Below are 13,698 nucleotides of genomic sequence, written 5' to 3'. Positions count from 1 at the left end.
AGGATTGGGCTCAGGCCGTAGGCGCCCAAGGACACATCAGCATATGACTATCTCTCAAAAGAGCAGCGGTGGCCGCAGGAGAGAGTGCAGCGGTACCAGTGTACAGTAGTGAAAAGAATTACAGCGTGCCAAAAAATGCAATTCATCACACGGCAACGGCCTTCTGCTTCACTCATGCTCTCCCAAGCAGATCTGCCAGAATCTGCGTTCTTGGTCGAGTTGGATGCATTCACAGAAGCACTCATTTGAAATTGGTTATGCATGTGAAGCTTTAAAGAACAAAGAAATACAAAAATAATTCCATATTGAGTCACAAGGCTATGTGAAGCAACTCTAAAACCCATTTATGAGACTGTGTTCTGGAATCGATTTACTTTTTGTACACCAAGTTGATGAATATTTAAGTAATAATGCAAGAGTTGGGAGTACTTTTTGTGCTGCAGTCACAGGTATGAAGCTAAGTGTAGATACACAATTGAACAGTGTAAACTTGAGTGCTGAATTGTGAATATACATCAGCTTAATGTGTGAAATATTATGTACATTTGTCATTTGAAAACTGAGAAAATATATGTTTTCTCAGACCAGCATTCCACAGTATCCTTTTTTTTAAAAAAACAACAACCATTTTTAAAAATGGTTGTTGTGCTACCCCAAAAAAGGCAGGACCCAGCTGGTCTCCCCCAGAACAAAACAATGAAAAAGTGTTAATATATGAGGGCTCTGTGTAGGTAGGTCATGTGACTGGGATATTTTGGACAGCTTTATTCTCTTGTACCACACTTAGTTCTGACCTTGCATTGTGATTGGCTGATTGTCCGTGCATGAGAGCCCACTACTCTGTAATTATCTTCCCGCCTTGTTTCCATGTTTCACTTAAAGTGACAAGCATCTGCTGTCCTACTTGACTAGTGACGTTGCTTAGCAACAACCTTCAAGTGTGAAGTTTTTGTAAGTTCTCTTTTGGATCTCATGGCTATCTTTTCATAGGAATCATTTATTAATTACATCACAGTTACATTGTGTGTATGTATATTTTTTCAATAATCCAAGAAAGCAGGTTGCAATTTTTGTTCTGCAAACACAGGATCAAGGCCAAAAGCAGACAGTGAAGCATTAACTTGTTGGTGTAATTGCAGTCTTGATAACCAATGTCTGGGTCTATTGTGACAGTGCTTTAAATCAGAGCATCCCTCCGCACCTCCATTTTCCAGCTCTAGCAGGAAGTGCTCACTATGAGCAGAGTCCCAGGGCAGGCGGGGAGACAGGTGCTGCCGTACCGGATCACTCCGGCTGCAGCTGTGCCCTTACATGACAAACAGAGAGGAGGTGCTGCCATGAGTCTGGGTCGAACAGCAGACTCAGTGTTGTCCAGCATCTGGACCACATCAAACATACCGGTACCCTCACCCTACTGCACTGGACAGCTGTCTGACGGAGACCCGCAGGGATGCTGTGAAATGTGTGTGTGTGTGTGTGCTCTTGATGGACTTCCCCTTGCTGGTGGCAATGGCCTATCTAGCTTCCCATTATTTTCCACCATGGTTTAGTTTTAATGAAGGTGAACCCAGAAGTAAGATGGGCTAAGAACAGGGAGAGACCATGGCCCTGAAACTGAAGAAGTGAATTTTAATGACGCTGAGTGATTATAATTCTCATCACAACTGTGACTATGGATAAAATCATACTTGGAGAATTAAGTAACTGCTTCTCTTGTAATTACTTTAGTGCGGATTATTATAATTTACTTTTTCTTTCATGGGATACCACTCTACATCTAATCTAAGTCAAGGATGATAAAAAATATTATGATAAGTCTAAAATAATAAATAGTAATTATTATTGTTAATAGATTAATAGATTTTTTTTATGTCACCACCACTTTTGCGATTGAGATTGATAACATGTGGCCACACAAAATGAAGTGAAAATGAACCTTTTACTCCCACCATAAATGAAAGTTGAGCAAGCATGACAACCGTTGGCATTTAAAATGTATTAGCAGGTGCATGGACATCTGGGCGAATTCCCTGTGGGTCCAAATGGGCCTTGCATTATTTACAGACGTGGTGAGCTTCCTTGGCAACCAGGCACACGCTGGTGAAATTTTGGGATGGAAAGGTGTAAGAGCGGGGAGGGGGTGTGAAGGGGGGGGGAGCAAAACAACAATGGCAAAGTCAAAGAGTCAGCTCCTTATTAAATCATAAGGTGACTGGTTACTGGCAGCAGCGATGCCGTGTGCTCTTTGAGAGGGTTAGAAAGCTGCAGCTGTCTGAGCACAAGGGAGTGCACCAGCCCCCTGCACAAGCCCTCAGATCACATCTCTTTTCCTGATCCTGTTGCCATGACTAGAATCCCGTCTGAAGCTCGTCTGGGCACGGTCTGATGCCTGCGCCTGTTTGACTTCAGGTACATTTAAGGACACAACCAGCCACAGCTCAACTTCTATAGGTGTTGTGAACAGCATATGTTACGATCTTTGTTCGTGGGTATAAACTACTTGTTGCTAGTATGCCACCATTTGTGTGAAGAAAATCTGAAATTCACTTGGTCAATGACAATCACTTAATAGAAAATATAAAAAAGAGAAACAATGATGTAGTTGAACTTACTGATGCACCAAGTACTCATTTAGTCTGAATTTGGCCACTTTAGCTGTTTCTTTCATTATTAAGTGCAACTGTTTTCAGTCAAACTGATACCTTGACTTTTAGAAAACTATTTTTCTGTTATTATACTACAGCTGAAAACATTCTGTTATGGTGGTCACTTTTTTGCTTTAATATCAGTCTTAGTGGTCCCCTAATACTTTATCTAAGTTTTTTTTTCCAAAAATATGTCTTGGTGCACAATTACAGCCACTTTTAGCCAGTTGTCACATTCCTAAATGTAGGGGTCTAAGAAATGTGACAAGGGTGTGGAGAGGAGGACGTCCACTGTTACACACACAGCCAAAGAAAGCATACAAACAGTGCTTTTATTTACAGCGAGCTAACAGGTGCAACAGCAGAATCAGCACAGCTAACCAAGATCAGTACAGATTACAGGAAGGGATGGTCCAGTGGGGATAAGAGTTAACGAAAAGGGCACATAAACCTAACAGGCTAACACGGACTAACAACAAAGGGGTCTATCACACGAAGCAACAACACACACAAACACACCCCAACAGAGCTCCTTGCACATCTCCGTGGACCCTGGGGATCTCCCAAAAGAGTAAGGGCCTAGAAGACTCTTAACACCATCTGAAGTCACTTTATATAGTTGGAGGTGACCAATAGGCAGATGGTATGTGGAGCAAACAAGGAGATTTGCCCAGGACGTTTGCCCGTTTCGGTGTGTTGCTTTAAATGTCAATAAGGAGGAGAGAGACGAGACAAGGATGAGGGCAGCCTATATAAGTGTGCAGGCATTCACGGAAATCAACACTTCCTGTTTGGCACAAATAGGAAGTCATGTCAGCGTTTTTTCCAGAAAAAAAAATTTAATGGTTCTTTAAATAAATTTGTTCTAATTTTTACATTGAATCACCAAGCAACTGCAATGCTTTGCATGTTTTCAAACCATGGTGGTCGGTGGATTTCCTTTTTTGGGGAGGGGTGGGAAATTCTCTGGGCAGACAAAGCATGAGAAATGGGAGGTAACCTTTCCCCTTATGACGGCATAAGGGGAGAAATTCCATATCTGAGCTGCTGCTCTCTGAGCAGCAAAGCAGAATGGCCAAAGGGCGGAGGAATTTATCCCCTTATGTTGTCATTAAGGGAAAGGTTACCTCCTGTTTCGATGCATTGCAGTTGCAGTGATTCGAAGGCTGAATTTCGGAAAGAGACTTCTGATACAGTATTAGGGGACCAATCCTGACTGGTGGATCGGTGCAAAGATGGTTGTCTAGAAGGTTCTCCTTTGTCCACAGAGGCCCCCTGGAGCTCTGATAGAGTGACCGTCAGGTTATTGGTCACCTTCCTGACCACCAGGAAGAGTCCTGGTGGTTTTGAACTTCTTCCACTTACGAATGATAGAGGCCACTGTGCTCATTGGGACCTTCAAAGCAGCAGAAATTTTCATGTAACCTTCCCCAGAGTTGTGCCTCTAGACAATCCTGTCTCTGCGGTTTACACCAAGCAACATCATAACGATATATTCACTTATATTTTATGCACTGCATCGTTGCAGAATTGATTCATTTCAACACTCCTATTCAGCAGTAGTGAGCAGTTATTAATACTGAACTGATGGACTGTTAAAGGACTGATACAGTGAAGGCTATAACATTGTCTCTTATATATGGCCTACCTAATTAACAGTATTTGAACATGTGGACCGGTCCTTAACAACAAAACAGCTGCCCCCTTTGCCCTGTTTTAAAAGGTGCTTTGGGTACTTTTCATGTGCCATTTGCAGTGGGGTCAACTTTGGTTAGGACTCCAATTATTTTTACCGCTTTTTAATTGCAATTTCATATGTTGTACATCACTTGCCTCAGCAGATGAGAGGGAACCCAAATGAGAGCTTGCAGCCAAATTGCACATCTGATGTTACATTTGCTATAAAATATTGCTAGGGACACTGTCAATTTAATTTTGCTAATGTCAGCAGGATTTGGCACGGTGTAAAGCAGTAATCTCTTCCTCAGATAGTTGAACTTCACAAGTGTTCTTTTCCTCTTGATCCATTTAATTCTCACTTTTCTTTTGAATTTATGGTACTCATGGAAACGTATTCATTCATCTTCAAACAAATGCAAAATCATTTAGAAGAATATGTTTAGATTTAATTCAGTGCTAAATCTACCTTCCATGGAAGTACATGAATTTTGAGACAGAATGGCCTGGTGTGTTCATAGGTTGTGTAAAAGGCACTTTTTGAATCACCGAGTTGTAAAGATATATGCTGTGTTTAGTGGAAGACTGATAGCTGCTAAAAATGATTTTGCTTATGGTGATGATTTATTAATATGCTAATTATGAATTTGTACCTATTCACTTAACTCGACAGGACTTGTGTGATAGTGAAGTCTTAATTCTTTATTTAGTGCTGATCTTTTTTTATTATTTTTTTTTCCCATTTCTCCATTTCCCTGGTGACTAATTATATTGTATGTTCAGAGGACAATCATGATTGGTTTCTGTAGGAGATAACAGAGCTTAAATGTAGCATCAGATGTAGATGTAATTTGCCTGTGATCCATTTAATCAAGAATTCACAGGTCTTAATCCCTGCTACCCTGAGCATGACGCTTAACATGGTGTTGCTCCATGGGGGTGTCTTTGCTTAACTAGTGACATGGTTATTTGTGATGATACTTGAAAAGTGTCATATATAATTGAATGCATTTTAATATATGCAGATATCACTGTATTACTGTGGCAACTAACTGTAATACTAATAACAGATTCAATTGCATCATTGGTTTTGTGCATTAATTTAGTGTTCTCCACAAAAGTTGTGTGTTAAATTAATGGTGGATGTGAACATGAATTTGCATTTGAAGAATATGCATCATCAATATGCATAGCCAATCAAATTCGGAGCAGAAAATAGGTTAAAATGGGTGCAGTTTTAAAGTCATTTTTCTCAGTCTTTTGTTCTCTCAATAATAATCTTCTGCATTGATGAACCACCACTGTTTACTGTGCAGGGTTTTGATGAACATCAGCCTCAGTATGACCCAAATATCAGAAATGGAAAACAAAATTTTGCGGTTATATTCTTTCTTTTTTTACTTATCATAATTTTATGTAGTCTTACGCCATCTCCCTTTCTACCTAATACAACCACTTTAAGCGGGAAAAAAAGCAAACTGCAGTAACAAACCAACACTTGTGACAAGATGACAGCTCCACTTACGGTGACAACTATTCTGGTGATGTGGTTAATCCTGCTACAATGATCATCAGGGTTTTTCATGTACATATGATGGCTGTTTCTGTTCACGTAAGAATTTTCTGCACCTGTCACTTACGTGTTTTTAAATGTAAAATATCAACCAACACATAGCAATAAATAACTCAGTCATTTTGCATCCCTTGAGGCTCTGCTTACTGCCTGTGCTCTGTGTCTGAGTTGTTCCTCTAATCAGGAAACATCAGCGCCGGGAGAAGGCAGGAAAGTTTTTTAATTATGGGCCTCTGTCAATGGACACCCCTTCTCCCTGGTTTTCAAATTAGTCACCTGGATGATGAGTGGAATGGTGGGAGTGGCAGTAGCTCCAGGGGAGACTCCAGAGCAGCTGCGGTGTTAATATTATCAGACTGGCCCACATTTTACTCAGCTACTGTATCTGTGTGGGAGAGGTAATGAGGAGGCAGGAGAGAGGAAGAAAAAAAGAGAGAAAATGGAAGGTTGTATGCTAGTCATCTGGCTAAAAGTGAGAATCTTTGGCCCTCGGCGGCTCATGGCTCTCAGAATTGTGCTTGTGAGTGACAGGCAGTGAGGACAGAGATGCAGCTTGCAATTCCAGGGGGACAAGGGTGGCGATAGATATTTTAATGGCTCTATACCTCTGCTTTGAAACATGTCATTCCGTTTGACAAGTCCTCTTAAATGCCCCATCCATCTGCAAATGAACTGTGGAGGAAAGAAGGGTCCCGATGTCACCTAAAGGTGTGTTTTTCTGAGGCTTGTAGCTGATGTGTTTTTTGGTAAGAAGCAGTGCCATGGTTTGCCCCTAGTGAAGACGATCCTTTGCACAAAGTGATTGTGCTCTGACTGAATCCAAAGTGATATTTCAAGACACTATTCACACTATGACTTTTGAAGTTTAAAACAGGATTTTTGTTATTTTTCGAATATTTTTTTATATTCATCAGTAATAAGGATCCATCTAGTACAGTGACAGCAAAGATATTTGTTTACCCAATTTATCCAAGTAACCAGATTATCATGTGATCTCTAGATCAATTACAAAAAAGAAAAAGGCTCCACAATACTGAGTAGCTCTGGAGTACCTTGAAATACCTTTTTTTGTTCAGAAAGGTTTGAGCTTTTGGAAAAACCCTTGAAGGTTGAATTGGAGATCTTGAGTCAGTTCCTAAAACAAGCAAGCTGGAGATGTGTTTCATTTCTGGGAGAAGTTTAGGTAATAACTGTTTAGGTAATAATAGGCTGAAAACATTGCACTTCTTAATGATGTTTGACAGCACAAAAGTGTTTTTGAACATATCATCATTTTAAACTGGATTTCTTTTAAACAATAATAATAATTAGATGAATAACTTTTCCCTCATAAAAAAAGTGTGGCAATAGACAATGGGGGAAAAAAAAGTAAGAATGAAATTTCCCTCCCCCCCTACTTGTATGACAGTGGAAGCCACAAAAGATTGACTGATCTGTCCTTCTTGCCTTCACTCCTTCCCTCCCGTTGTCATGTTTGATATTCTGAAGCTGTCGTGGCGACAGGGATTTCGCAACCAGGTGTTCAGCGCTGCCTCAAACCCCATCCAGAACCCCATCTTACAGACATTATTACCATGTCTGGGGCTTACGTTTTAATGCACTGATCATCACACTTGTTATATGAGGCTCAAAGTAGAGCTTTTGGTTTTTAAAAAAAATTATTTCAGTCTGACAATAACCTAGTATCTCTTCATTCTGAATGACTATATTTGTTACCTGTGTTCAGGTGCCACAAGCATTAAAGTGTGGGGAGTGATGTCAGGCCAGAGGACAGCAGACTGCTAAGAGCCCTTCAAAAGCTGCGATGTCTGAGTGGTTAAGGCGCAGGTTCAAACCCTGCTTGCAGCGAAACTACTTTTTATGGTTCGAATCCCGATCCGCCAAGGTGCTACTGAGGTGCCACTGAGCAAAGCACCGTCCCCACACACTGCTCCCCGGGCGCCTGTCATGGCTGCCCACTGCTCACTCAGGGTGATGGATTAAATGCAGAGGACAAATTTCACTGTGTGCATCGTGTGCTGTGCTGCTTTGTATCACAGCACATGTGACAATCACTTCACTTTATTTTTTATTTATAAAAGATCAAATCGATCCTCAAATCTATAGGAGAGACAAAGTAGGGTAGGCTATTAAAACCTTGTAGGAGGCAGCAGGTATCCCATGTCTGAATCAAGCACAGGACATACTTTAAACCACCTATATTTTAAAAATACCAGGTTTAAGATGTACACAATGGATACATTGTGGCAGTGGTGGTCTAGCGGTTAAGGAAGCGGCCCCGTAATCATAAGGTTGCCGGTTCCAATCCCGATCCGCCAAGGTGCCAATGAGGTGCCACCGAGCAAAGCACCGTCCCCACACACTGCTCCCCGGGTGCCTGTCATGGCTGCCCACTGCTCACTCAGGGTGATGGGTTAAATGCAGAGGACAAATTTCACTGTGTGCACCATGTGCTGTGCTGCTGTGTATCACATGTGACAACTTAAAAAACACACACAAGTGGAATTAATGTTTTTTTCTGCACAAAGTGTAACTTTTTTATTATTAGTAGTTATTTTCAAATCATAGCTCCTCTAGGGCTTTAACCTTTAAGAATTAGGGGGGTTGGGCGATATAAATAATAAAATACTGAAAAACTGCTCAATAATTCACAATTACTTTTACATTTAAGCTCTGCTCCCCTGTTGTGAATAAGTTGAAAAAATAAATGATGCTCAGGCCTTTCCTGCATCTGGTCCTGCATCTGTTTTTTAGCGAACTCACGTCACGGCTCTTCCCTAATTGTTGCAGTGATGCTGACCCTCAGATTTTCTTGCGTGACTGTCACACTGCAGCATCAAGTGTTTGATGCAAACACATCGAGATGCTCACGGATTCACACAGCCTCCACCAAACAAGAGATTATGCTTCCTAAGCAGTTTTGCCGCTCCTTCTGCATTGTCCTGCATGCGCGACAAGGTCACCATTTACTGGAGAAGTGGCTAATGATGACTGTTTGTTAGGGGGCGGGCTGAACGGGCCGGGGGTGCTGTATGGATGAGGCCAGCACGGCTGCTGCCAAAGCTGCTACCCAGGCAATTTAAAGCCCCTATTCCCCAGAGACTGCAGGTCCTGCTCATGAAGCGAGGAGGAGTGGAGGCTGGGAGATTACTGCTTCTTACAGTGCCCTACAGGCTGGGGAGAAATTGATGCTAAGAATGTAATCAACGCCTGCACTTGTGCTGCTAATCTATTAGCTGCGTAGTGGCTTCACAATTCTTTTCTTTTGCAATCATATGAGCCGAATGCACAGCTCCCATATTACCTGTTCTGAAGGTGGTTCTGGGATTTATGCCTTAGAGACAATGAGGACTGTTTTCAGGCCAGTAAAGCTAAGATAGCTTTTAAAAATTGTACATAAATCAAATCAGGCAGCAGAACTGGGCATGTTTAATGTGAAAATGCTCTTGCAGATTCATATCTTATACCTCCAAGGTGGCACCGAGGTCCCCTTGAGTGAGATATAGTCCCCACACACTGCTCCCCAGGTGCCTTTCATTGCTGCCCACTGCTCACAAGGTGATGGGTCAAATGCAGAGGTTGCAGTAGTGTGCAACGTGTACTTTACTTGCTGTGTATCAGAATAGAGAAAAAAAACAATGACTTTCTTAATATATAGCAGAAACATGGTGAAACTATAATACACCTAAGGCATCTAAAACAAATTAAAAACTGGTTTTAATAATTGAATAAGTTTCTGTGTAAAGTATGTAGACTCTGAGTTGTTATGTGAATGACATTTACAGATTGGCTCCTAGTGAACCAAACAAGGGTTTTCAATGATGGTCATTTTAAAAGTGAAAACGAGAAAAAGTGAAGTGATTGTCATGGTGAAACACAGCACAGCAAATGGTGCACAACGAAAATCCATCACCCTTAGTGAAAAACATTATTATTTTAGATAGACCAGCTGTTTTAAATGTGTAAGATAAGTTGCCTATCTGTGTGGTTTTTGAGGTGTGTGAAGTGGTTTTGAAGTGTTCCACTGAAATGTCTAAAGACACAAGTGTACACACACACAGAAGCTGTTTCCACCTGAAGGTAGTAAAAGAAAACCACATGCATGTTGCAACGCCTCTGCATAGTAGCAGTGATGCTTTAATGCCAGACCCAGTAATCTGTTTCACGTTCGCTGCAATGCAGGCTAATGCCAGCTCGCGCCACGTTCTAATTTGCAGTGTCTCAAGGTGGGGAGAACCAGATAACGGCAGCTGCTGAGAGTAGAACTTACTGTACAATCTGATAAGAAGACACAGAGCTGTGTGGAATGAATTACATGCATGGCTACTGTATATAAGACTTGCCTGGACATTGCTCAAAGGGACAGTGCTTAAGAGTTTATTTTTAAACGAACACAATTCGGTACGGTATAGAACGGTGGTGCCGCGTGTTGCTGCATTGCTGCATAGGAATATTATCCTCGGGCCAAAGCTTTTCTCTACTGTAAGCAAGGCGAGCCTTTGAATTGGAAACGGTTTATCTTGGGCGAATCAAGGTGTTGCCCTTGCTTTTCTCCGGAGCTGCTTCACAGAAGCCAAACATTTTGCTCACTATTCCTCTGAATTGGTTGGAACTGAATGCAGCCAGAGCCGGAGGCAAGAGAAAGTAAAGGCGTGGGCACTTAAGAAAACCGGTCTATTAGTTCACATCGGGTGGTGGGGAGAAGTCCTGAACATCATGCAGCAAACAAAGCAAATACATTTTGATTGTCAGGGCCCTCACAGTTAAGCTCAGTATTTACTGGTGAGATAATAAACAGGAGGTCTGTGCAGGTAGATTTCATCAGACAGAGCTAATCAGGCTTTGTCTGTAGGACATGAGTGTGTGAAGGGGAAGAGGTTTGTCAAGTGGAATGGGTTGAATGCACCATTTTATCCATCATGTGATTATTGAAAACATGACTGGGGAACTAAATGCTCTGATTACAATACATCACATACATTTAATTGGCATATTGACAAATGTATTTGGGTTCAAGTGAACAAACCCCTCGGTTGATCAGAATGGACTCAGTGCAGCTCTTATCGATTTGACCCAAAGTGCTGTGAACAATCTGCCGTGACTTTCCACTGATTGAGTCATTTACAAAAGTTAAGGAAATAAGGCTCTTAGTATTAGGAAAGCGGACCTTTCGGGACCGAATGTCAGAGGAAAGCTTGGTAGGCATGGCGGGAGTCTTTTGCAACATTTTCAAAGACCTTCACTTTCCACAGTCTGGTGCTAGCCACTGCACTACCCGCTAAGCATGGGGCTTGTTTGCTAGCGTAAGGTCAAGTGCAAGTTTGATAATAGTGCTCTATGAATATTACGACCTTAAAATCTATGCAAAAAGGATTTTGTTTTAGTACTTCCTCAGTACTAAAACAGTTTTGTGGGGAAAAATATTGAAAGTTTTTTTTTAGCATTAAAAAGGCTCTTGGCTAGTACAACATTTCAAATATGATGTCCCCTGTGCAAAAGTCCTTCATGGGCCATCAATGACACACACCATTTCCTTCCAAAAACTAACATTTCAGTGGGATTTAGCCGAGACCTTGCTGTGATCGCCATCCGTTATCTATCGGGGCAGGCTCTGGGTGTGAGAGAGACGGGGAGAGGAAATGGAAGAGAGAGAGAGAGGTTATAAGAAGGAGATAATTGAGAGACTGGGATTAATGGCATGTCAGAACAACTTATGCCATATAGCCATTGACCTTTCCCATAGAACAGTGGTTTGATAGATGTACTTCATTACCAAATTCGAAAAGTCGAAAAGAGGATACCTTTTCACCTCTGTAGCAGGTTCATCAGTGATTGATATGTGATCATGGGCCGAAGAGATGAAAAGTGCCGATTTGCTGATGTGTTCCAGTGGAGCAGTAGGAGGTCTGCTGTATTAGAGTGATGGCTGAAGGTTTTTCAACAACATGTATTAATATATTTATATGTTAGTATATGTTTATATATACTTTATTTTTACAGTATGTAGATTTTATTATTATTTTATTAATTGCCCTTTTTTAATTAATTTGAATTTTAGGAATCATTATTTCTTTCCAGTTTTATATAAATCTGCCGTTTTAGTCCAAACGACTGTGATGTTCATTTGCACTTTTGCATTTAATCTGATTGAATTCTATATGATGCATTGCTTTTTGGCCCAATTCAGTACCTTCATGTGAGATTGTATTTAGTATTGAGTACAGCACTTGCAATCTTTGCAAATGTTTTTCATGTCAATGCATGTCAATACAAACAATGCTGATATTTTGTAATTTGGATGTCTAATAGCATGCTTTATGGTATTTATTAAGAACAATCAGTGTTGAAAATCTTGCTGAATTAGGCGCCACGATCAGGCCGGGTCTTCGCAACAGGGGGTTGTCACTCTTTAAAGTGGTAGGGGGGCAGCTCTCTAATGACTTATTCATGCCAGCCAGTCCTTTTGAATGCTTTGTTTGCATGTCCCTTCATGGAACTTACACATGCATGCCTGCCACTGCGTCATCTTTCTCAGCGTCTTCAGCTCGGGATGCACAGTCGCGTCGCTTGCCGTTCACAGCTTGAGTCCCAGTGGGTAGTCCATATTTGCATAATTTTATTTCGAGTAAAGGAATAAACTCGCACTTGGTGCACTTGATTAATTATGGCTGATTCCCGCTCCATGTACCCATCACAGAGACTCTTATGTAGTAATGTGGGATTACGTTCAGCGTTTGAGTGATAATCTTTCAACTGCTACAAGGGAGGGAGAGAGGAGGGGGGTCAAAAGTAAACACGAGAATCTAAATGTAAATAAGGCCAAGTATAGTGCATATTTTTTCATTGTTCTTCGTTGAAATTAGCTGATTACACATAATTTATGTTACCTTCCGTGAAAAGACAAAATCAGTTTCTTCTTTTTCTTCATTTATGGGCAGAACTGACCAAGTGCAGAAAATGTTTTTTGGACAGCAGCGCCAGGGTCATAACCAGCATAATTAAGGCTAATTACAGTCCTGTTCTTGTTCATTTCAGGTGACACTTGCACAATGGCAGAGTACAGCAAGCTAAAGAGTATGATTCTTGACATACAGCCAAAAGTCCTTCGCGGCAATCATGGCAAAAACTATGAAACTGGAATGGACCAGAAAAGGGCTCTGGTGGACACCATGTTCAAATATCTGGATGTGAACAGGGATGGACGCCTTGGCAGTGAGGAGCTGGCACAGGTGGGCAGTAGCTGAAGTGAGAATTGGATCGCAGCAGGCAGTATAGCTCATTAAGGAGTGCAAATGCAACACATTTGTTGACCTTATATGTCATAGCCAAACACTCAACATTAGGTCAGATAATGCTGATGCTGTTTCTGTAGATCAGTTTTTTAATCTAACCATGTTTTGGTGAAGGTACAGTATAGGCCAAAAGTTTGGACACACCTTCTCATTCAATGTGTTTTCTTTATTTTCATGACCATTTACATTTGTAGATTCTCACTGAAGGCATCAAAACTATGAATGAACACATGTGGAGTTATGTACTTAACAAAAAAAAGTGAAATAACTGAAAAAAAAATTTAAATTCTAGTTTCTTCAAAATAGTCGCCCTTTGCTCTGATTACTGCTTTGCACACTCTTGGCATTATCTCATTTACATTTACAGCATTTATCAGACGCCCTTATCCAGAGCGACTTACAATCAGTAGTTACAGGGACAGCCCCCCCTGGAGCAATTTAGGGTTAAGTGTCTTGCTCAGGGACACAATGGTAGTAAGTGGGATTTGAACCTGGGTCTTCTGGTACACAG

General features: G+C 41.2%; 1 protein-coding gene across 2 annotated transcripts in view; it reads left to right on the top strand.

The window, feature by feature from the left end:
- The window catches only part of fstl4 (follistatin-like 4), a 116,243-nt gene that overhangs the window by 63,423 nt on the left and 39,122 nt on the right, over window positions 1-13,698 (top strand). The window contains exon 5 of one of the 2 annotated variants that reach the window (XM_028984666.1): window positions 12,931-13,124. The exons of the other annotated variant lie outside the window; for it this stretch is intronic. Coding sequence (XP_028840499.1) covers window positions 12,931-13,124 — 194 coding nt within the window. The remainder of the gene's footprint in view (window positions 1-12,930; window positions 13,125-13,698) is intronic. 2 annotated transcript variants of the gene reach the window in all.

The sequence above is a fragment of the Denticeps clupeoides genome, chromosome 6 (assembly GCF_900700375.1).
Source record: "Denticeps clupeoides chromosome 6, fDenClu1.1, whole genome shotgun sequence".
In the NCBI taxonomy this organism is placed as follows: Eukaryota; Metazoa; Chordata; class Actinopteri; order Clupeiformes; family Denticipitidae; genus Denticeps; species Denticeps clupeoides.
Note: the sequence above shows the minus strand (reverse complement) of the source record. Positions and strands in the feature narration are given on the sequence as shown.